The sequence below is a fragment of the Aotus nancymaae genome, unplaced genomic scaffold (genome assembly GCF_030222135.1).
Source record: "Aotus nancymaae isolate 86718 unplaced genomic scaffold, 86718_ANA_hifiasm-v0.15.2.pri h1tg000051l, whole genome shotgun sequence".
Lineage (NCBI taxonomy): Eukaryota > Metazoa > Chordata > Mammalia > Primates > Aotidae > Aotus > Aotus nancymaae.
Genome location: NW_026988465.1, coordinates 22,013,837 through 22,039,444, shown reverse-complemented (window position 1 = coordinate 22,039,444; position 25,608 = coordinate 22,013,837). Strand labels below are relative to the sequence as shown.

At 39.5% G+C, this 25,608-nt stretch overlaps 1 protein-coding gene and 1 long non-coding RNA gene across 2 annotated transcripts in view; one reads left to right on the top strand and one right to left on the bottom strand.

Moving 5' to 3' along the window:
• The window catches only part of SCGN (secretagogin, EF-hand calcium binding protein), a 48,046-nt gene extending 28,152 nt beyond the window's left edge, over positions 1-19,894 (top strand). The window contains exons 7-11 of the mRNA XM_012458536.2: positions 435-490; positions 7,958-8,003; positions 8,258-8,317; positions 9,864-9,932; positions 19,325-19,894. Coding sequence (XP_012313959.2) covers positions 435-490; positions 7,958-8,003; positions 8,258-8,317; positions 9,864-9,932; positions 19,325-19,453 — 360 coding nt within the window. The 3' untranslated portion in view covers positions 19,454-19,894. The remainder of the gene's footprint in view (positions 1-434; positions 491-7,957; positions 8,004-8,257; positions 8,318-9,863; positions 9,933-19,324) is intronic.
• On the bottom strand, positions 356-16,295 carry LOC105721476 (uncharacterized). Its single transcript, XR_001108337.2, has 2 exons — positions 16,187-16,295; positions 356-1,081 (listed from the first exon to the last, which is right to left on the bottom strand). It is a non-coding gene; the product is annotated as an uncharacterized LOC105721476 (long non-coding RNA).
• Positions 19,895-25,608: the final 5,714 nt, after the last annotated feature.

Here is a 25,608-nt window from a genome sequence, read left to right as displayed (position 1 = left end):
GAACGTAGGTGTGGCCAGGGATCTGCTTTGGACAATAAAATTTTAATTAGTAAATTGTTCATCAATCTTTTTTCCTGCCATAGCAATCAGGAATGTGGCCAGATGGTTACTACTTTGTCACTCCATGTCGCCAGAGTGTAGACAACATGAAGCAGAGCTGCCAGCTAACCCTTGATTCGCACATAACATGAGTGAAAAATAAACCTGTGTTGTGTTAAGCCAATGACATTTAGGACTTTGGTTACTATGACTCATCCTAATGCAGAAACTGACAGGCAATTCCTTCTTGGCAAATACTAATTTTCTCCCAGGCAAATGGTTCTTCAGCCAATTTAGGCAAATATGTCATCAGAAGAGCAAATAGAAAAGTGCTTTAATAACTTTCAGAATTAATTCCTGTTACAAGTACAACCATTTTCCCTTCTGCATTTCAGATGAAGATTTTTGACAGAAATAAAGATGGCCGGTTGGATCTAAATGACTTAGCCAGGTGAGTTACACGGAAATGATATATACATTCAGAAATACCTTCCTTGGGGTCTGATGACAACAGATATTTCCTTTTGAGACTAGAGATCAAGTCTTGCCTGGAGTCTAAAATAATAGGCACATTTTACCATATAAACTGAGTGATTCTGAATCTTTTAGGGTGATAGATCCCTTTGTGAAGATAATGAAAGCTCTTCTCTCCAAAATGTACAATGCACAACATTTTCACAAATTTTATGAATGGGTCATGGCAAGATCCTACCCTCAAAGGCAAGACATTTATAGTCCCATATTGTGACTTCATGACAAAAATGTCCCAAATCCCATCATTGGCTCCAGGAATGTCGAGCGGTTATTTCAGGACACAGGACTACTGAGCCAGAGTCCAGCAGCACTCTGTGGTCTTGGAGTGTTGGCATATCCTCAGGGAGGCACCAAGTGCCTGACGACTAGAAGTGGAGGAGGACGGGATAAAAGCAGAGGTGGCTCAGTGTCCATGAAAACGTTGTCTGTGAGTCTGGTGTTGTGACATGTGATTGGTGTGGCCGCATATTTTGTGAAATCCAGCTGATTCCAAACACTATGGAGTTATCTACAAAAAAAAAAAAAAGAGAGAGAGAAATTCTGAGCAAATAGTCAGAGTTGAAATGATTGGATCTGGAATATACAGATATGCCTGTTAGAGGAAGCGTCTATAATAGCGGTGCCCAGAGCAGGGCTCAGTGGTAACTGTAAGCGCGGCAGCAGTTACAGGCTGAGGCACTGCAGCAGGTTTAGCTGGGAGAGAGGAATTCCAGCAACTGAGGGCAGGTTTTTAATGATGAGGAGGTAACTCGACAAAGTCACAGGAAGATGGTGGTTTTGTCTCTTAGTTGACATTAACCTGAGTCCAGAATCATGGAATCCCACACCAGCTGTCTCCTTTCTTGGCAGCTAGCTCAGCCAGGTTTTGATATCTGTGAAAGGGGACTCACTGGGAAGAGTATCTTCTCATTAACGGCCAGGATGTGGAGCCCAGTACAGCACATGGCCTTCTATCTGTGCCTCTTCGGAATTGTGAGACAGTCTGTGAGTCCTCCTTGGCAACCTTTTTAAGGACCTGTGTTCTAATTTTGGCCACATTAATACAGAAGAGCCACTGAGGGAGCAGCTGAAGAGGGTCAAAGCGTTTCTCCATCTGGCCTGGGGCAGAAGGGATCTTGGCCTTCTTGCCTCTGCTCCCTGGATCCCACCTGGTTCTCTTGGTCAATGGAGGCAGGGCTCTTCTCAAGTAGAGGTTGGAGAGCTATGTGAGAGAGCCAATCCCAAAGCGACCAAAGGATTCCTTCAATAGATGACAAGATGAAAACAAAAGCTTGTGATCTCATGGTTCCCTCCACCAAAAACATCTATCCACCTGTGCCTTGACTCAGTTGTGCACGTCTCAGAGGTAGTGAGAGATGAGGAGCCTTGTGTGCCATGGGGTTAAGAAAGGGCTCAGAGCAGCTGCTCTCTGCCTTCACCGTCCATATGCAATATGACCTACCTATGTACACAGCGCCAAAATAGCTAACTTCATGCACAGACTGTAACATAAAGGAGAAATAAAGGAAAGCAGTAAATTATGAAATAATGCACATTTCAGTGTGTAAGTGCTTGCAGTGGTCAGATGCTTTCACCTGTGTAGAATCACCATACATGGTACAGCTCAGATGCTGACTGATGTAACTGTGGCATTTTGGTAACTCAGATGAAATAATAAATAAGTCTTGACAGAGTTCCAAATGAGACACAGTACATTCATCTCTCAACACAATTCATAGACCATGTGGAAAATTTATGTAAGTAGTATATTATGCATACCTTGAATTGTTTTGTTTTGTTTTGTTTTGTTTTGTTTTGGTCCCTAACCAAATTGGAAACTCGGAAATGACAGATAAAGAATTCTAAGCGGGGCCGGGCGCAGTGGCTCACGCCTGTAATCCCAGCACTTTGGGAGGCCGAGGCGGGTGGATCACGAGGTCAAGAGATCGAGACCATCCTGGTCAACATGGTGAAACCCCGTCTCGACTAAAAATACAAAAAATTAGCTGGGCATAGTGGCGCGTGCCTGTAATCCCAGCTACTCGGGAGGCTGAGGCAGGAGAATTGCCTGAACCCAGGAGGCGGAGGTTGCGGTGAGCCAAGATCACGCCATTGCACTCCAGCCTGGGTTACAAGAGCGAAACTCCGTCTCAAAAAAAAAAAAAAAAGAAAAAGAATTCTAAGCATGAATTGAAAAAAAGCATACGTTGAGTTTTTATACAAATAAGAATTCATTTCCAAGCACAAATAATTAAAAGCGGGAATTTTACAGACACCATTGCCCTCCTGGATATTTGAAATTCAAGTGAGACATAAGACAATTCTTCATTCTGTGGAAATTTCTGTGCAGTGCCAGAAACCTAATATCCTTGGCGCTATGTACAATATACTGGTTGTTCCCCCTCTATCACTGTGATAACCAACAGGGCCTCCTGCATATGTCTAAACACTGTGTAGAGGCGGGGTTGCTGTGGGATTGCTACGGTCCTGCTGGTAGGGCAGGGACTATGCCTTAATCCCTTTAATAACTTCTCACCTGGTGAGAAGTTGTGTACTTAGGAGGATTCAATGAGTAGCTGTGAATTGATGGAGTGACAGGAGCATTGAACAGAGATGCAAGGCAGCCAAAACAGTTAGCATAGTGCAGTCTTCCCTCAGTATCTTCTGGGGATTGGTTCCAGGACCTCCTTGGATACCAGATACCCAGATCCTCTGATGCTCAAGTCCCACAGTTGGTCCTGAAGTACCCATAGATATCGGGGGCAAGTGTATTTCAAAACCAGTTTGATACGGAATTTGAAAATGAGAACTGTGGTAAGCAGAACAAAGATGTTTACATCCTAAGCTGGGTGTGATGGCTCACACTTGTAAACCCAGCACTGTGGGAGCCTGACGTGGGTGCATCACTTCAGGTCAGGAGTTCAAGACCAGCCTGGCCAACATAGTGAAATCTAGTCACTACTAAAAGTAAAAACAAAACAAAACAAAAAAAAAGCTGAGTGTGGTGGTGCACACCTGCAGTCCCAGCTCTTCAGGAGGCTCAGGCAGGAGAATTATTTGAACCCAGGAGGCAGAGGTTGCAGTGAACCAAGATCACAACACTGTACTCTGGCCTGGATGACTAAGCGAGATTCCATCTCAAAAAAGAAAAAAAAAAAAAAGATGTCCATGTCCTAATTTCCAGAACTGGTGACTATTTTATGATACATGGCAAGAATGAATCAATTAGAATTAAACTTAAATCTAATTAGAATTAAGTTTGCTAATCAATAGACTTTAAAATAGAAATTATTCTGGATTATCCACATGGGGCTCCAATGTAATAACAAAGAGCATTTAAATATGGAAGAGGGAAGCAGACGGTCAGAGTCACAGAGAGATGAAAATGCTGGTTGCTGGCTTTAAAGTGGAAGAAGAGGCCAAAGAGTGCAGGCGGCCTCTAGAATCTGAAAAAGGCAAAAGAAGGGATTCTCCCCGAGAGCCTCCAGAAGGAATGTTTCCAGAAGGAAACTGATCTGTAGATCAGTTTGGGAAGTACTGTCTCTTTAAAAATATTAAGTCTTTCAATGTAGGAACATGGGATTTTTTTCATTTTTTTAGGTTTTTTTACTAGGTTTTAAATTTCTTTTAATTTCTTAAATTTTAATTTTAACCTGTCGACAGCTCGAATTTTGCCCAGTGAGATTGACTTCAGACTTCAGCTTCTAGTACTGCCAATTATGGTTTCTTTAAGCCACTATGTTGGTGGCAGTATGTCGCAGCAGCAGCAGGAAACCAATACAACAACAAAGAGATCTTAAAACATTTGAGGATAGGAATTTTCTCTCTCCTTTCAGCTATGAAATGCAGCTCAATTCCTCTACATAAAAGCACCTCCCAAGTATATGTGCTCTGGCTGGCAACATGATTTAGGCTGCCTGGTGCCAGCAAATAGTAAGAACAGTATTCCTTGCAGACTTCCAGGATATTCTGTCTTCTAATTGGCTCAAATTAATTCCCTCTACTCTGAGCATTTAGAGGAGCAAAGAGTTTCACATAGTTATATTACATTTTTTCTACGTTTTCTATATGTTCTCATGACTATGAGTACAACATGAATCTAATGTTGAATCTACCAAAATTATCTGTATTCTATTAAAGTATAATTATGATTACACAGAAAAGAGACAGATATTTTTGCTTTCTAAAACAAAAACAAGATTATTTTAAAATTGAGATATAATTTATGTACCATAAAATTTACCTTTTAAAGTATACAATTTGGTAAATTTTAGTATATTCATAAAGTTGTCTAATCATCACGAGTATCTAATTTTAGAACATTTCATTGTGCCTGAAGGATACCCAGTATCCATTAGCAGTCACTCCCCTCTTCCTCCTCCCACAAGACCCTGGCAACTGCTAATCTACTTTCTATCTCTATCCACTTACCTGTTCTGAGCATTTCATTAGATGGAATCATACAATTTGTGCCTTTCCTGTCTAGCTATTTTATTTGGAGTAATGTTTACAAGGTTCATCCATGTTGTAACTTTATCCGTTTTTATGGCTGAATAATATTCCTTTGTATGTACATACCACATTTTGTCCATTCATCAGTTGATATTCATTTGAGTTGTTTTCACTTTTTAGAGATTATGAATAATGTTGCTACATGTTTTGGGGCAAATATATGTTTGTGATTCTCTTGGTTATATATTAAGGAGTGAAATTTTTGGTTCATATAGTAATTTTATGTTTAATTTTCTGAGGAACTGCCAAACCGTTTTCCAAAGTGGCTGCACCACTTAACATTCTCGCCAACATGTATCAGGATTTTAATTTCTCCACATTCTAATCAGCACTTGTTATTGTTTGCATCTTTTTTAAAAATCATACTCATCCCAGTTGGTGTGAAGTAGTACCTCATTGTGATTTGCATTCTGAACATATTTTTATGTGTTTATTGGCCATTTGTATATCTTCTTTGGAGAAATGTCTATTCAAATCCTTTGCCCATTTAAAAAATTGAGTGATTTGTCCTTTTGTTTTTGAACTGTAAGAGTTCTATATATATTCTGTGCACTAGACCCTTATCAGATACATATTCAGCAAAAACTTTTTTCCATTCTGAGAGTCATGTTTTCATTTTCTTGATGATGTCCTTTGAAGCACAAATGTTTTAAATTCTCATGAAGTCCAATTTGTCTAATTCTTTTTGGTTGTTTGTATTTTAGATGTCATATCTAGGAATCCATTGCCAAAATCCAAACTCATGGAGATTTACCCCTATGTTTCTTTCTAAGAGTTATACAAACTAAAGTTTCTGTTTTATGTAAATCCATTTCATGTTAATTGTTTAATATGGTATACGGTGGGGGTCCAATATCTTTCTTTTGCATGTAGATATCTACTTGTCCCAACACCATTTCTTGAGTATTTTTCCTTACTGAGTGGTCTTGGCACCCTTTCTGAAAATCAGTTGACCATATGTATGGGTTTATTTCTGTACTCTCAGCTCGATTCCATTTATCGACATATCTGTCCTTATGCCAGTATCACCCTATCTTGATTCTGTAGATTTGTAGGCAAATTTTGAAATAGAAAATGTGAGTCCTCCAACTTTGTTCCTCTTTTTCAATATTGTTTTGGCTATCCTGGTTCGTTTGCATATTCACGTGAATTTTAGGACCAGATTGTCAATTTCTGCAAAAAAGCCAATTCAGATTTTGATGAGGATTGTTTAGAATCTGTAGATCAGTTTGGGAAGTACTGTCTCTTTAAAAATATTAAGTCTTTCAATATATGAACGTGGGATTTTTTTCATTTTTTTAGGGTTTTTTACTAGGTTTTTAATTTCTTAAATTTTAATTTTAACCTACTAGGTTTTTAATTTCTTTCAACAATGTTTTATAGTTTTCAGTCTACAGATTGAACCTCTTCTGTTAAATTTATTACGTATTTAATTATTTTTGATGCTGTCATAAAAGGAATAGTATTCTGAATTTCACTTTTGGACTGGCCATTGTTAATGTATGGAAATGACATTGAATTTTTTTATATTCATCTTGTATTGTGCCAACATGCTGGATGTGTTTATTAGCTCTAGTAGTTTCTTGTTGGATTCCTTAGGACTTTCTATATACAAGATTGTATCATTTATAAAGAGATAGTTTTCCTTCTTTCTATTCTGCCAATCTCTGCTTAATGGAGTATTTAATGTGTGTATATTTAATGTGATTACTGAGAAGGTAGAATTTATATTTGCTATTTGTTTTCTCTTTGTCTTAAGCTTTTTAAAAATGTTTCTGTCCTTCCATTACTGCCTCCTGCATGTTAAACAGACATTTTCTAGTGTACTAATTTAATTCCTATATTATTTCTTTTGCTATTTTTTTGAGTTATTTTCTTAGTGGTTGCCTGCTAGATTACAATTAACATCCTAATTTAAAGCAAATCAAATTGTGGATTAATATCAACCTAATTTCAATATTATACCTCAAATTTTACTTTTGTATAGTTCAAATGCCTTTCTCCTCCTTTCTGTTGTTAAAATTATATCTTTATGTATTGTGTGCTCTGCAACATAGATTTTTAGTTATTGTTTTATAAAATTGTCATTTAAATCAAAGAGCAAAAAAATTACACCCAAAAATACATTTATACTATATTTTATATTTGGTTATATATTTACCGCTCCTGGCACTCTTTATTTTTTCATGTGGATTTAAGTTACTGTCTAGTGTCCTTTAATTTCACCTGAAGGACTCCCTTTAGTATTTCTTATAGGTCATGTTTCTGGTTTATTGATGATTTTTGTTGTTGTTTATTTGTTTGGTGACTTTTCTGAATGAATTCTATAAAGTCTGTATTCTTTGTCAGGTGTGTCCACTGAAGTCTCTGCCAGGTTAGTTCAATGGTCAGTTCATAATGGGACAGAGATTTTCTCAAATGTCTGGAACCAATAAGTCTCCCTGTCTTTTGCTAACAGGCTCTGTGTATGCATTGGGGCAAGTTAAATGCTATGATAGTCATTGTTATCAAGATTCAGGTTTTTTTTTTTGTTTTTTTTTAGAATAAGCACTCCCCAGATTGCTGTAAGACTTTATTTTCCAGAGCTCTGAGAAAGTTATTTTGACGAATTTTTTCCAGTTTTCTCATTGCTTTATGGAGGAGAGAATTTTCAGAAGCCCAGACTGTGTCATTTTCCACCAAGACGAACTTTTAAAAGTCTTTCTATGGTGACTACTAATCCCTATAAGATTTTTCCAATTAATTTGTTTTTGTGATTTATGAATTTTTGTTTTTCAAGTACCTATTCCGTTCTGCAGGAAATTGCCTGCACTTTCCACATAGCAGAGCTATACGTTTTTATATAAATGAGAATTGAACAATCCTTATGTGGATTTTTTTTTTTTCTATTTAGGATTCTGGCTCTTCAGGAAAACTTCCTTCTCCAATTTAAAATGGATGTAAGTAGTGACATTTTCTAGATTGGTTTATGTCATTTCTGTTTCTCTATGGATTTGAGCAGGAGAGAAGAAAGGAAGGCGTCTATTTGCCCTACTTTTTAACTTATTTAGAAACAGACAAGGCTCAGCGTGGAATCAAGGGATCTTAAAGGTCATTGACTCAAAGTTGACAAAAGTTGCCCAGGACCCTGGAGGGATTGTACATCTGAATTGTCACATTGCTGGATTGACATAATGTTTTTTTCCTTACACAGGCTTGTTCTAGTGAAGAAAGGAAAAGGGACTTTGAGAAAATCTTTGCCCACTATGACGTTGTAAGTGTGTTTCTTTATATTGTGCTGGCCATCTTTGAGCAGGAAACTGGTTTAGCCCCTATGTGGAGCCATCTTACCCAACAGACCCTAAACTTACATGATGAATACGAATCCCATCTTTGTGTTGCTAGGTCAAGGTACTCTCAGCTTCTCTATAGACCTTCTGAAAATAAAGTAAAAATAGCCACAGGAGTACATATGGTTGAGAAAAGAAAAAAATGACTCTTTTTTTTTTTGGCATCTAGGGCCCAAACTCCAAGTTTTCTCCTTCTCGTAGAACTAGGAGTTCGTTTATTATATCATGCACAAAAACAAAAACAACGCCCCTGCCCCATATTTCAACCCAAAGAAACAGAGGAAAAATCATACCTATTTATCATAAAAATGATTTTTCTTGTAGAACCAATTATTTGATGAAGAGGGGAGAAGATAAAAATTATAAGTACAAAATATGGCCAAGAGATTGAATTTCCTAAGGACATGATAGTATGATGTAAGAAGGAAGAAAAGCAGAAAAGTAGAAAAAAAGTTGGGAAAGGTTATAAGGATGGTTCCCTGAAACTAATCATGCTAGATAAGTATATGTCATGTTCTCAGTAGAAAACAGTATCACCTGGGAGAGGCAGTGTAGCATAGCGGTGATTAAACCTGTGGCTTCTGTGACCGCTTACGTCGGTTTGAATCATGGCTTATCAGCTATGTGATCTTGGGCAGGTTCCTTAGCTTCCCTGTGCTTTGTTTTCCTTATTTGTAAAATTAGGGTGACAAGGATAATAATACCTACCTCCTGGGGATGTTATGAGAGTTAAATTAATTCAGGTTTATAAAGCATTTATGAGAATACCTGACATATAGCAAGTACTATATTAGAGTTTGGTAAGTACACAAAGGGAATGGAATCTTAAAAATGATATGTTAAAGGCTCAGGAGTGAGAAATCACAAAGAGAGAAGATGAGTTATTATAGTGAAACTTTACAGAAGAAACGTGTTATTATGTATTGTATTTTACAGATGTTCATGTTTGCAAGTGTTATAAAATGGGTAGAAAAAAAAATAAAGGGTCTCAAGCACAGACCAAATGATAATTCTAACAGGCTCATTCAGTGTAGCTCCCTGGATTTAAAATAAATATTTTAATAATCATCATATTATTGCCAAATAGGGCAAAATAAAAAAAGTTTCAACCTATACCTCAAAGGATTAATATTATGTACAATTAACACCTATCTGAACTGAAACCTAGCACCTGGTAAGCAAATAAAGTCAACATATAGCATGCTAATGCAATCTGCAAAAACCAAGGAGCTCAAAAGTATGACTTTTCATTTGGTTATATAGAGCTTTTTCCAATGAGTGATTTTAATTCATGTGGAACATTCATGTCCTGCGTGGAGAACAGAAACTGGAACATGCCACTTCTAAATCTGTTTGCAGCCACACAAGAAAACGGATACGGAATACAGAATAAATTATTCATCTAATTTATTCCTTTGCTTTTTGGCTTAAGAGAATGATATTTGGGCAATTGGATCTTTTCTTTTTCAGAGTAAAACGGGAGCCCTAGAAGGCCCAGAAGTGGATGGGTTTGTCAAAGACATGATGGAGCTTGTCCAGGTGCGTGCAGGTTCTTCTTACTATGAACTGGGGTTGTCATTTGATTGATTCCATTGTTTATTTGTGGGAATCAGTGAGACTGAAGGTTAATGTCAAAGATAAAATCTAGGGATGTCGTTTTTTTAATAACCTTTGAATTGCTATGAAACCCAACAAACCTCCCTTGCTTTCTTAAGATTGTAGTTTAAATTACATGAAGCTATCATACAGGTATCTTTTTATCATCATTTTAAGGCCAGCTATTTTACCAAAGGTGCACAGTTCCACTGAATATCTTTCTGTTCTGTTTTTTGGTCACAGAAAGTCCTTTTCCTCCTTAGACTTGGTTATTAGAATAACTAAAACATTTAATTTAACTTGATGTAATAAAACTTATTTTCAGACTTCTATTTTATTTTTAATTTTTACTCAGAGGCTTCTCTGATCCCTAGCCTAAGATGGTTATTTATTGGTTAAGACGTTGCTGAGGTTGGGTTTAGATAAAATTTAGATTATAGTTATATCACACAGCTGTTTTTATGTAGGGTAGATGATGTTTAAAAAACCTCTCTTGAGGTCCTGGTGAACTGTATCGACCAGCTATATAATCCAGTTAAGCAGATCATTTCCAATTCCTCTTTTTCCATAGGATTCTGTAGACAATAAGTTTAGTAGTCTTACATCCTTAGGGATTTTTTTTATTGTGTTCTGGTCAGCCCAGATGGCAAAAAATTAGAGTAGCAGTTATGAACTGTTTGTGGAATTTCAAACTTCCTTGAAAATCTGATTAATACTGTGGTGCCTTGCAGCTGAAAAATGTCCAGATAACAATTTTTGCATGAATCTCCAGGAAGTTTGTGTACTGTGATAGAGCAGGGATGGATAAAACCCTTTCTGATGTCTCATCAGCTGATGAGACGTCTTCTGTGACTTCTTTCTTTTGTTATTCCCATCCCAGTGGATCTCTTGCCTCTTCTTTTCCTTGTTCACTTGTTGCTCCTGTGGAGATTTCAAAGGCATTTGCACAGCCAGAATAATAGATGGGTACTGGTGTGGTATTGCTTTTTATATTGATTGCTAGAGGAAAATCCCATTTTACTCATCATCTATTTAATGCCAGAATGGCTTCTGTAATAGAAACTGAGCAATTATCTCAGTTTAATAGGATATTAAAGTTGCAGGGCAGAATTTGCCAAATTAGAGTTTTAATTTGCTTTTGAGAGAATGAATGGGACAGTCAGTCTGTTTTTGAGAGCTGCCTTGGCTTCTATGCATTGGAGCCAGGGGCAGTGACTGCCTGAGTGTAGCGCCTGGGGGCTTTGGAACCTTCCAGCACCTAACCCCCCAAGAGAGTCTGGCCTTCTGCTCCTCCATGGCCTGCATTCACAGCCCAGCTGTGAGTGTGGATGCATAGTCAGGGTGAGCAATCAGTCATTCACCAAATCAACCTCCCTTCTTCCTTCTTTGCTCCCCCTTTTCTTTAGTCTCAAACTTGTGGGAAACAGATTTTTTCAGATCAGAGGTGTCATTTGTTGCTGAAAACAGTTTTGTGGCATCCCACATCTTCACCAGGCTGCTGGAGGCAGCTGGGCTGCGTGGAGGAATTAGGCTCTGCTTGAATCAATACATCCGATGCACAGAATTTGAAGCAGCTGTTCCCAGAGGGGCTGCCTTGTTGGGGGGTGGTTGCTGCTCCTATCCTTTGGTAACTTCATTTTGGTTCTCTTCCCTTCTTTCTCTTTTCCCTCGCTATGAAAAGAACTGATTGGAATTTGTTTTATAGACGAGGCAGTGTAAAATGGGAGACAGTGCTTTGGACGGACAGATCTGAGCTTTAATTCCAGATCAGCCATTATTAACTGTTTTTCTCTGGGAAAAAAGTTACTAAATCTCTCTGATACTTGTCTTGTCATCTGTTAAATGGACATAACGATATTTACTTCCCACGGTTGTGTGATGACTAGAAATAACATGAACACTGACCACAGTCTCTGGGATATCAAATGATTTCCAAAAGTAATAGTCTTTATTATTTTATTAGAACAAAGCTGCTGTAATCTTTGAGTACATTTTTGATCTTGAGAATAGTTAGCATTTGAAAGAGAATTTCATAAAAGGAATCAACAGCTCAACGCATGGCTATGTCATTCTACTGGATAATCCTGTCCAAAATAATAATGTAAAAAAAGCCAATGCAAAAGAAAACTTCTAAAAGATAGGTATAATTATGTCAGATGGCAATTAACTGGCATATTTTATAATGCATAGCTCAAAAATTTTTGCTTCCTTTTCTGATTTTAAAAGTATCTCTGCATACTGTAGAAAAATGCTAAAAATAAAGGCAAGTAAAAGTTAAGAAGCTGACGAGAACTCAAGCTAAGAATCCAGATTCTATGCTAACCCCCTGGGGTTCCAGGCATCATTTTATCCCACCCTGCCAGTGAGACTCTGGGCAAGTTATTTTGCAAATCTAGACCTCAGTTTCCTCATCTGGAAGATGGAAATTGTCATAGATCCTACTTCCATAAAGTTGCCATGAAAATTACGGAAGGAAAATCTGCATAAGGCAATTAATATTGTGCTACTTCACTGAGTAATACCATAGTAATAAATTACTATTGAAAACTCAAAAAATATTAGCTATGTCACATATTGATCTGGAAAGTGATAAGGCTCTCTTAACTTCGGTGACTATGATCATTGCTATTTCCATATGGTTTTTCTAAGAGAAAGCCCAGATATCCACAGCCAGTGTAAGTTTGCCGGATCCCTTCTTAAAAATCATGATTTTTGAATCTGGGTAATCTGACTAATCTTTAATAACTCTGCCTTTCAGTTGTCACTGAGTTTGGCAATGGTTTCCAAAAGCCAGTAGAAGGAGATGGAAGTAAAAGCCAAACCAACAGTGTAGCAAACAAGACTTTTTTTTCAGAGAAAAATGAGACGGAGAAAATTCTAGGGCATGAAAAAAGGTTAGTTGGAAGCAGAGATCAGCCCCATTCTTCAGTGGATTTATATCATCTCTGCAGGAAGGTAAAGATCCCAACACTTTTGTCCTCGCCTCTCTGTTTCTGTGGAGGTGCTGGGGCAGGACAAAGGCACCTCTCAGTGTCAGCACCAGCCAGTTTGACACAGAGCTGGTTCCTAGGGACCAAGTCAGACTGTGGTCAGTAATTCAAAAGAAATTTATTGGGATTCTCCAGATGATTTGTTGACCTAAACATATGTCCACAGGAGTTCATTATTAATGTTCTGCTCTGATAATTGAAGGTGCATACCTTTATCGTGTCTTTCCTAGTCTGTACTGGATCTTTCTTTATCTTCTAGGTTTCTTTAAAAATATTCACCATGTAATTTGTAAGCTGTAGTCAAAGGAGGACCATTAGTTGAATTTCACATTTCTTGGCTTTACAAACAGAGTATGTCCTGGGACTTTTTTTGTTTATTTTCATTTTATAAAAAAGGGCCATGGGATAAGTAAACAAGTCAATACCTGGAATTTATTTTAAAAGCAATTGTCAGAGAGCATATACCATGGGGTCAGCAAGGAGCTGGCCCATGTTTCCAAGTTTGGGTCAGGGTTTTTGGTATTTGCAGTAATAACTCTGAAGTAAGTTATTTTATAGTCTTTTAATTCTTGGACAATCATATATGATATATATGTTGACTTTAAATGGACAAGATTATTTGGTTATCAAAACACCTCATTCCCCAAGCTCTGAAAATGGCACCCTGGCACCCAAGTCTTTCCTCTGTCAATCCGATAAGATAGCAGGTCCCTGAGGAATAAACATGATTTCTTTTTTTCCAACAAATGTATTGAGATATGATTGACACTTTAAAAAAGCACTGTATATACTTAATGTATACAATTTAATGCATTTGGAGGTAAGTGTACACCCATGAAACCATCGGCATGATCAATGACACAAACTTATTTATCACCCGCAAACATTTCTCTAGCCATCCCCTGTCCACCCCCATTGTTTTTGGTCTTTTTGTTTTGTTTTCTTTTTTGTTTGTTTCTTAACATAACATTTACCCTCATAGCAAATTTCTAAGTGTCAATAAAATATTGTTAATTATATGCACAATAATTTCTGTACAAGTTTTTTTTTTTTTTTTTGAAATGGAATCTCACTTTGTTGTCCAGGCTGGCATACAACTTACTGCAACCTCCACCTCCTGGGTTCAAGTGATTCTCCTGCCTCAGCCTCCTGAGTAGCTGGGATTACAGGTGCATGTCACCATACCCAGCTAATTTTTATTTTTTTAGTAGAGATGGTATTTCACCATGTTGGCCAAGCTGGTCTCAAATTCTTGACCTCAAGTGATCTGCCTACCTTGGCCTCCCAAAGTGCTGGGATTACAGGCTTGAGCCACCCTGCCCAGCCTCACTCAGCGCAGCATAAAAGTCAACACAAGAATCTACAGCTTAAACTAGAAAGTAGAATGGCAAGAAATTCAAGATCTCTCAAGAGAAGGTAGAAATGTGAATAATAACATTGGAAGCCAAATAAATTGGCTGCCAGAAGTGACCTGATGTCTGCCTGGAAGTGATGGGAGTTCCTGTCCACAGGCCTCTCTAAATTTCTATGTTTTCCTTAATGGACACCCCATTTGCTTTTTCTCTGCTATTGACAGGAAGAAGGTTGGCAAGAGGGGACAATACCTAACGTTATTGATAGACTCAATAAAGGACTGCTTCTAACGTGTGCCTCTCTAAAGAGCTTGTCCTTCGCATAAATGTTTCTTTTCACTTTTAAATTGTAAAAATGATACATGTATCGTAGAGAAATCAGAAAACAGAAACCAGAAAAAAACAGAAGCATAGCCTCTATGTTCTAACAGACTGACTATGAACTGACTTATTTCCTATGTATGTTTTTATATAGTTGAGATTATAGTGAATAATAGACATTACAATATAATAGTATATTATATATAATGTAGGGTACACTATAAATAGTCTGTTACAGAATAACAGTAAGAGTCATTCAGTAACCACATAATATTTCACCTGTGGTTAAGTCATAATTTGCTTAAACATTCCCCTCCTACTAGTAATTTAGATGGTTTCCTATGTCTGTGATTCAAAACACTAATGTAATAATATCCTTGTGCAAAAATCTTTTTCTATGTTTGACCTCATCCCAGGAATAAAATGACTGAGTCAAGTGGTTTGCATGCTTTAAAATTCCTGGGAACCATTGTCAAGTGACAGCAGACACCTCAAGAAAGAGCAGGTGTGCTTTCCCGTGTCCTTCTTCAATGTCCCTTCCTCCAACCTGACTTTTCTTCCCCTCACTGCCTACCCAGAAAGTTGATGATGACTTCATTCTGACCTTGCTTTGTCTATCAAGAAAGATAGCTCTCTGGTATATATAGTATATGTTTTCACACTGTTATGTTAGTAACTTAATGTGCCATCATCTCTTGGGTGATGAAAAACTTTTAAAAGAGAGGATAGGTGGCAAGGAGAAGGCAGGGTAATCCGAAAGAGTGAATGTCTAACAAAGGAGTGTCTGGGGTGGTGGGAACCTGGCGATGAGAAGAAAGGGGGCAGATTTAAAAGGTTCTTCCTGGAGCTTCTCAAATTAAAGCACTGCTGGGTACACCACTGTCTAGGGGACTTCCCAGTGTCTGAGAGACATTTCCATTTGCCTAGTAAAGAGATCCTAGGCCGGGCGCGGTGGCTCAAGCCTGTAATCCCAGCACTTTGGGAGGCCGAGGCGGGTGAATCACGAGGTCAAGAGATCGAGACCATCCTGGTCAACACGGTGAAACCCCGTCTCTACTAATACAAAAAAAAAAACTAGCTGGGCATGGTGGCGCGTGCCTGTAATCCCAGCTACTCAGGAGGCTGAGGCAGGAGAATTGCCTGAACCCAGGAGGCGGAGGTTGCGGTGAGCCGAGATCGCGCCATTGCACTCCAGCCTGGGTAACGAGCGAAACTCCGTCTCAAAACAAAAAAAAAAAAAAAAAGAGAGATCCTAAAGGAACAGCAATGTAATTTCTTATTTTCGCTTTACAAAGCAATGTCAGGTAATAATTTGTAGACAAGCCAAGGCTTGTTGGTAGAGACCTGGATGGATATCTTAAGCAATAATGTCTTAACTTTTGCCTGTCGCCTCGTTTCCAAGCACTAGCGTGGCCAATAAATAGCAAGCTGGAGACAGAAAACATGTTGCAATGTTGCGTGATTAGAGAATAAGGTTCTGGTTAATTAAGTATGAGAGAATGGTTTTAAGTGGATTACAATAAAACGCACTTACCATCAGTGAAACTCTAGTTCACCTCCTCTAGTAGTCAGAATGTGGTGCAGTGCCTTGGAGTCATAACGACTCCAGGATAGAGATTTGGGGAGTGCTGGTTAACAGAAGGCTTGGACACGAAATTTAATTATTTTAAGAGAATTGGAATGAACAGGAAAGGGTGGGTATATGACGTGAAATTTAATTATTTTAAGAGAATTGGAATGAACAGGAAAGGGTGGGTATATGACAAAAACAGGAAGGCTGCATTTGAGGACAGTCATTCACTAATTTCCTAGATGGAACTGAGCACCGACTATGGGCAAGAAGTGGGAAGAGAAGGCCAGCCCCAAAGGTCCCCTGTTGCCAGGATTAAAGGGAGACCGATCAGCATTTTTCAGTCAATTTTATTTCAGATCCACTCTCACACTGTCCCATGAGATAAATGAGGAAAAAATTACATTTTTACATGAAAGGTTATGATACAGTGTAGTGATAAAAAATATACACTCTGGGGCCTGCCTGCCTGGATTTGTATCTTGGTTCTGACATGTGTCAGCTGTGTGACGGTGGGCAAGTTAATTAACTTCCCTGAGCTTAATTTACTCCTCTGTAAATTAATGAAAGTAGATGCCACCTCTGAGGGTTGTTGTGACGATAAGCATTAATATATGCTTACCTCAGGAACCTTTCTGCACTTATATTAGTGACTTGTTGTGAAAATTCTTATTCAGACTGAGGCTCTGAGGGTTTCCGGTGATTTGTCTTCAGTGACGTGCATTTTTGAGCTGTGGCATTTAGGTCTCCTGACTCATATTGAGTTGCCCAACATTAAAAACATGACTCAAAAGGTCCAAAGAAACTTCCCTTACATACATCCACATTCATTCCCACATCCCCCAACACACATACATTCACACACCAAAAACATTTTCTTATCACTCGAAGGAAATAATTACTATCACGGGAAACAAAGCCCATTATTCTTTAATTAGAAAAACAAAACAAAAACAAACAATAGTTTGAATGAGGTAAATATATTGGGAAATTAATTCACTAATGTATAAATGACTACGACTTGAGTATTTTCTAATAGTGGGATTTGCCAAAAGAATCCTGGGGCCGTTTAGTGGAGAAAAGTTTTAGCAACATCATTGAAGACGCTGAAAAGCGCACATCCCCACATCGCGCAGGACAACAAATGAGCTCCCAGCAGGGGGTCTCAGAACGCAGCCTGCTGTTTTCAGGACCTCTGGGCCGCGTGTATACTTGCCTGGTACTGACAGAGCAGACCTATTGACAAGGCCGAGTTACATCGTAGCCTCAGAGTTTAATCATTCAGGGGACTCTCCACAGAAGAGTGAAGTTGATCAAGTTTATCTTCCAGTCCTAGAGTCTTCCAGCTCCTGAGATCTCTCTGAACACCAGCGCTACTCTGCTGTTTATTTTTTCTGCTCTGACATCTGGCTCCCAATATCTGTTGCTCTTTTCTCCTTCCTCCTATTTAAAACCTGCTATCAAGGATAGATTTGGTGTCATTTACCCCATTGGACAGTGCAAAGTAAGGAGTATTAATGTGGCTCGTTAGTTAAGGAACAGTTTTTTTCCTCCCTACTGACGGTATTTTTAGTGATTTTGGTTTTGGAAGCGAGAAAACCTTGGGGGAGGGTTGGGTAATGGGCAGTGCTTCCCAGAACCCCTGAAACCGAACCCTGGGGGTCGCTGCCTTCTCTGTTCACTCGTAAAACTGCTGCAATAATCAAGGGGCTTGGAAATTTGACTGATTTTTTTTTTTCTCTCTGGACATTGACCTTTAAATTTAGATTTGTCAACAAAAGTTTTCTGAAAAGGAATTTGGTGGAAAGCCTTTATTCTCATTAATAGGTTTACACTGAAAGGAGGACACGCCTTTCAGTGTAAACCAGGGTGCAAAGAACAAAAGGAGGTTTTGACTTTTACAGAGTCAGCGCCCACCCACGTTGCCAGTTAGTTCTGTTATGCAAATAAAGGATTCAGACTTGCTTAGTTCCAATTGGTTGTTGGAGCTGACTTCTGATTGGTCAATAGAGCTAAGACCTGATTGGTTAGTTTAAGTGAGTTCTGATAGGTTGGCTCAGGCGAGCTCTGAAAGTCCCAAAAAGAAAAAGGTGTTAGTTTTCAGTGAACTTGAGTAAGCTGTCACCTCTAGTCATAAAAGGGTCCTTTGGATCCATTTTAAATTTAGTGCCAGTAAGCCATTTGAGATCCATCTTGAAGGATGGGCTCTTTCATGTTGACATTTATTCATGGATTCATCACCGCTCATGTAATTTCATTAGGCCAGCCTTTCCTCCATGAGAATGTTACAAAATTTTGCCGTGAGCACTCAGTTGGAGTCAGAGGACTAGAGGATTGTCTCCCATAGTCAGAGGACTATGTGCTTGGCGAGCTCACATGGCAAGGGAGGTTGTCTGACTATTGGGGACAGTACTGTTCTTGGGCTCAAAAATGCTTTCTCTGCACCTCTGTTTCCTAATCTGTAAAAGAGGTGGCATTATTTGCTTCCCAGCATTGTTGTGAAGCTTAAATGAAATAACCTATGAAGAATCAATTTGTTCAAGCATTCCTCACTTTTGCAGGCCTTTAAGCTTGAAGTAAAAAACTTTTCCTAGCTAACAAGTATCACATTTCTAGCTAACATATCCCTTGGAGTAAATCTTACATCCCTAGCTCAACCACATGTTTTAAATTTACATTCAGTATAACCATATTTTTTTTTTAACCAGAGACACAAAAATCTCCTGCAGGGAGATAACAAAATATATGTTCTCTCATCAGTGAAGCAAGGCAGAAATTTATGATCATGATTCACTACTTTGAAGCAAAGTATCTTTACCATGGTTGCTAATAAGGCAGGCTTTCTATAAGAACTGCAGGGAAGTGATGTGCAAGTAAGCATTTTTTTGGCCTGAAGGGACATGCTGAGAAATTAAGCTGTTGGCAGAAAACTTATCCTTGGCAGCATATTTCATGGGATGAGGCGATAGACTCATTCTCTCACTACTAGGGCCAGTCTCCTCCAAGGCAGGACACACCCTAAGTCTAGAGAGCCTCAGAGGGTGTTAAAGGGTGGGACCACCATTGACTTGCCTGTTGACATATTACTTTTGTCGCCCTCAGCCCAGCATCAGCGGGGTGGACCTTGATAAGTTCCGTGAGATTCTCTTGCGTCACTGCGATGTGAACAAGGATGGAAAAATTCAGAAGTCTGAACTGGCTTTGTGTCTTGGGCTGAAAATCAACCCATAATCTCAGACTGCTTTGCCTTTTGCTCTTACTGCGTTTCTGTGCTCTTGCTGCTAGAATTGTATCTGTGCATTGCTGCTGGGGACACAGCGGACAGACTCACAAATGGCTTGCTGTTCTTGGGCAAGGGGAGGGGCGCTAGGGCCTTCCTTCCACCGGCATGATCTATCCCTGCCTCCCCGAAAGCCCCCATGCAGTGTCTGTGTTGTTTCCCCTTGACCCTGGGCTTTCCTTTCCCCGCAAAGACTCAGCTCCTCTTTAGGTGACTCTGCCTGTCCTTGTCCCATCACCAGGGGGACAGGGCAGCTGAGTCCATTCATTCTGTGCTTTTCTTGTGGGCTTTCTGCTAAGTCCGAATGGTGTGTGGCATTTGTGGTAATTCTGTAACTTCAACATAGATTGTGTGTGTGTGTGTGGAAATAAAGCTGCAATTGGAAACAAAAATGTACCGGTAATTGCTTTTGTTTTGTGACATTTCAAATGTCCTACATGATGATTTGACAGAAAAACCACTAATCTAATGGGGGTTGGGGGAGGGTAGAGAAGGAGAGTGAAGGGCAATATCTTAAAAGAAATCCACACCACCAATCCTTCCATAGTTCTCACACGCCCTCACTGGGGCTGACTTCCTGGTGTGTTGAGATTCACTCAGGGTGGCTGGCAAAATATTAGCAAAAGTTATAGATTGTAATCTCAAACCTTTTGGAAAGCCAAAAGGTTTCACTGGGATGGCTGAAGGCAGCCACCTCATTTACATTGGCATAGGAAAGAGAGACGAAAAAGGCTTTCCCAGTTTAAGTCTGTTTACCCCACATCCCTTTGTCTCTACTCTGTTTATTCATGTAAATTTTGTGCTGGATGGTCCTCTCAAAGGGAGATCAAAAGGGTATTACCTGTTAATCATGTTTACTCTGGGCCCCCAACCTAAAGGTTTTATCATTCATAAAACCATTCTTTTAACCATGTTAATTATCCCCAAGTGTGTTAACTTAGAACCCTTGTTGTAAAATCTGACGGAATAAATATGTGGATAAACAGGTAGTCTTGGTCAACTGGCTGCAGTTCGCCCTCTGAAAGCAGCCGATGACCATCCCTAGCCCACTTAAATCACTGTTATGGTGTGAGAGTGCATTTATTCATCTGTCATTGAGACAGGGTCTCCAGGCCAGACCTCTGCAGGTGGTGGTCAGCATCTCACTGGTGAGCTGGCATGAAAGTGGGAGCTGCCAGTGATCACTTTTTATTGGAAGGAGGAGACCAGAACACTCATCCTGGACTGGGTTTTGTTCCTAAGTGCTTGGTGAGCTCACATGGCTAGGCAGGTAGATATACAGAAGAAATTTGAAGAAAAAGTTTCCCAAGTAACCCAGGTGTCTGCTCCCTGCTCCATCCCTTCCTTTTCCAACAGGGCTCTCCAGCAAATCTGGGACCACGGCAGCCTTCTCCTAAGTATCTGAGTGCCTCTCATGGGTGCCTCTGCATGCTCCTGGCCCCAACCTGTGCCCTGCTCACTTCTCTCTTGGAACCCTGATGCCATCCCCATGGAAAGGAGACTGCTGGGGCAAGGGCAGAGTTTCTGTGGGGCAGGCCTCACTTTTCTTTACTGTCTTCACCCTTTATAGTTCATAACACCCCTACCTTATACTAGACTGTACAGTAATTTCAGGCTTAGTGAAATGTTACAGATAATTCAGAAAAATTAGTGTAGAACAGTGTATTTGGAGCTGTTCATAACCCAAGAATTCTGCTGTTTACAGGGATTCCCTTCATTGCACACCCTGGTCCTAATTTGATTTTCTTCCCCTCAGGTCTCCCTTCCAACATATAGATCATTAATATTAAGAACTACTATTTACTAAGTGCTTTCTACATGCCAAGTACTTCCAGGGGCTTTCAATACCTTAAGTAATTTAATCTTTACCTAATCTCTGTGAGATAGGTACTATCATGATACTCATTTTAGAGATTAAGAAACTGAAGTAGATAGAAGTTAAATAACATGTTCATTATTGTAGCTTTTAGCAGTGGGAAGTCAAGGAGTCTGACTCTGGAGTCCTGTGCTCCTAACCACCACTTTATTTTTTGTTTTTTGTTTTTTTTTTTTAGTGATGGGCTTTTGCCATGTTGCCTAGGCTGGTCTCAAACTCCTGGGTTCAAGTGATCCACCTGCCTCAGCTTCTGAAAGTGCTGGGATTACAGGCATGAACTACCATGGCTGGCTAACCACTATTTAATTACAGACAATTTTCGTGCACCTTGCAGGAAGCCTTGGCCCCTTCCTGTAGGTTCACTCTCGGTGGGATCTGCCACACCTCTCAGTAGGATAGTTCTCCAAGTCTGGGCCATTTAGCCTGGAGTACACTTTGTGGGAGCTTAAAGAAAATCCAGGAAGCACCACAGCATGAGCCAAGCATGCCAGATTCTTCTGTTGATTGTCCAAATGGTGAGCTAACTGTGCACACATACATCCTTCACAGGCCAAACCACCATTTTCAGGATTGAGGCCATCTGAACCCACAAGGAAGGAAAACATTCTCTATTTCCAGGACATCACATTATTCTGCAGTGATTAATTCCTCTTAATCTCCTGTTTTCTTGTTGTATTTTAAATAACAGAAGCCCTTCATTTTTAACATAGTTGAATTTATGTTATATTTATTAATTGCAATATATTTTATGTTTGGTTTGAGAAAACCCACTCTGTCACAAATCCATTCTCCTCCACTATCACTTTTTTAAATGTTAAAAAAGTTGTAGTCATATGTGTGTGTGTGTGTGTGTGTAGCCATTTAACTATTTTAAGTGTATAATTCAGTGGCACTAATTACATTTAGAATCTTGTGCAACGATTACCACTATGTCTAAAGTTTACTTATCACGCCAGACAGAAACTCTGTACCCACTAAACAATAACTTCCAATTTCCCTCTTCTGCATTCTCTGTTAACCTCTAATCTATGTTCTATCTATATAAATTCATGTATTCTAGATATTTTATATAAGTTGAATCATACAATATTTGTCCTTTTGTGCCTGGTTTGTTTTACTAAGCATCGTAATTTTATGATTTATCCATGTTGTGGCACATATCAGAATGTCAGTCCTTTTTATCGCTGAATTATTTGTTTATTCATTTGCCTGTTGATTGACACTTAGTTTGTTTCCACCCTTTGGTTATTGTAAATAACGCTGCAAGGAACATTGCCATATGAGCATCTGAGTCCCTGTTTTCAATTCTTTTGTATATATCTGTAGGAGTGGAACTGTTTTATATGTTGATTCTATGTTTACCTTTTTGAGGAAATGCCAAACTGCTTTCTGTGTAGCTGCAACATTTTATATTCCCACTAGCAATGTATGAAGGCTCTAATTTTAATCTCCTGCTCCTAAATAGAGCTTTTTCTGGAACTGCCAAAAATCAGAGCTGGACCCAAGGCTGAGCCATAGCCACTTAATTCATGACTCTTCCTTTAGCTACATGAAGGGAGTCTCTGAGGTTGTTGCTCCTGCAATGGGTGTACTGCATTCTTAGCTAAGAATGTGCATCCTGTCAGTGTCTATCTAGCGGTGGCTGAGATGAGGATGAGGGTGTGGAAGGACGTTTTATTCTTTTAGAAATAACTTGTTCAGACCCATTGAAAGCATCTGCTTGCCTGAACATCAGTAAGCTTTTAGTCATGGCACATAGCTGAGACTCTATCAGAAGCTCTCAGATTTCTTGCCCTAGTATAATCGTAACAGGGGATTAAGTAGCTGGGACTACATGCACACACCACCAAACCTGCCTAATTTTTGTATTTTTAGTAGAGACAGGGTTTCGCCATGTTAGCCAGGCTGGCCTCAAACTCCTGGCTTCAGGTGATCTGCCCACCTTGGCCTCTCAAACTGCTTGGACTACAAGCGTGAGCCACCACATCTGGCCATGATTTCTTCTTTTCTGTTACTATTTCTTTCTTTCTCTCTCTCTCTCTCTTTCTTTCAAGCAGGATCTCACTCTGATGCCCAGGCTAGAGTACAGTGGTGTGATTTCAGCTCATGACCTCCAGGGCTCAAGTGATCCTCCCACCTCAGCCTGCTGAGTAGCAGGGACCGTAGTTGTGTGCCCCCACACCCAGCTAATTTTGCTTATTTTTTGTAGTGCTGAGCTCTCACTATGTTGCCCAGGCTGGTCTTGAACTCCTAGCCTCAAGTGATCTTTCCATCTTGGCCCCGCAAAGTGCTGAGATTACATGTGTGAGTCACTGCACCTGGCCCATTTGTGTGATTTCTTACTTCAAATGATAAGCCTTTCAAGAACAGTCTAGAAACAACCATAGAATTTTAGAGTTATAAGGCCGGGCGCGGTGGCTCAAGCCTGTAATCCCAGCACTTTGGGAGGCCGAGGCGGGTGGATCACGAGGTTAAGAGATCAAGACCATCCTGGTCAACATGGTGAAACCCCGTCTCTACTAACACAAAAAATTAGCTGGGCATGGTGGTGTGTGCCTGTAATCCCAGCTACTCAGGAGGCTGAGGCAGGAGAATTGCCTGAACCCAGGAGTCGGAGGTTGCGGTGAGTCGAGATCGCGCCATTGCACTCCAGTCTGGGTAACGAGCGAAACTCCGTCTCAAAAAAAAAAAAAAAAAAAAAAAAGAATTTTAGAGTTATAAGTACACCATCAATTAGATTGTATTATTAACCAGCCAATTGTCAAATATGCCTTCAAAAAGAAAGTCCTGTATTAGGTCAAATATATGTATATTTATAATTTAAATCCCCAGCTGTAAGCATACCTACATGCAATCTCAAGGCAGTAGAGAAAAACTGAAGAAATTCTAACATGGAAATATGGTATCCTTAGCCAAAATAACAAATAGAGAGGATGGAAATGTTTATCCTCACAACAGAGCAAGATAAAATACACTGAAGCCAAAGCACAAGAAATGCAAGTTGTGTTTAAGGAAGATTTCACTTGACAGTTAAGTTTATTGCTCACTGGAAAAGGAAACAGGAAAAGATACTTAATTTTCTTCTCTGAAGGCCTTATGTAGTTTTTTAAACTTATTAAATATTATCATAGTAGGACATGTTTGGGAAATAGAAATACTTTTATTTATTTATATTTGTTTGTTTTGAGACAGAGTTTCACTCTTGTTGCCCAGGCTGGAGTGCAGTGGCGTGATCTCAGCTCACCACAACCTCCACCTTCTGGGTTCAAGTGATTCTCCTGCCTCAGCCTCCCAAGTAGCTGGGACTACAGGCATGTGTCACCACGGCCAGCGAATTTTGTATTTTCAGTAGAGATAGAATTTCTCCATGTTGGTCAGGCTGGTCTCAAACACCTGACCTCACGTGACCCGCCCACCTCGGCCTCCCAGAGTGCTGGAATTACAGGCATGAACCACCATGCCTGGCCTACTTTTTAATTACCCACACTCCTATGCTGCTATGTTTCTAACAAAGCAACTGCCATCACTGTTGGTGTATCTTTGTCTAATCTTTCTGAATTATATGCATTGATTACATAGCTGTTGCTGTAACACAACACATACCTTTGTATTTAACAATTTTTATTTGTTGCTTAGTTTGACATTTTCCAAGCATTTTTTTATATTGCAGTTTATTTGATAATTATTCTTTTTTGTTAGTTTGTTTTGAGATGGAGTCTCACTATGTCACACAGGCTGGAATGTAGTGGCATGATCTCGGCTCACTGCAACCTCTGCCTCCTGGGTTCAAGCAATCCTCTTACCTCAGCCTTCTGAGTAGCTGGGACTACAGGTAAGCAGCACCATGCCCAGCTAATTTTTGTACTTTTAGTAGAGACAAAGTTTCATCATGTTGGCCAAGCTGATCTCGAACTCCTGGCCTCAAGTGATCCACCCACCTTGGCCTCCCAAATTGCTGGAATTAGAGTAGCCAATAACTGTTATTGAAATTAAAATTCCATAGAGTAGATACACTGTAACTTCCTTAAACATTCCCGTATTGTAGCTTCTTATTTCTTACCAGTATAAATTGTGCTGCAATGGACATGTTCATGCACATGGCGTTGGTTCCTGTTTGGACAAGTTTCTTAGGATGAAATCCCAGAAGTTGGATCAGAGGCTAGGAACTTTTTTGTGGCTTCCTAAATTCTTTCCAGGAGGGTATCTTTTTCTGTTGCTGTCAGCAGTGCC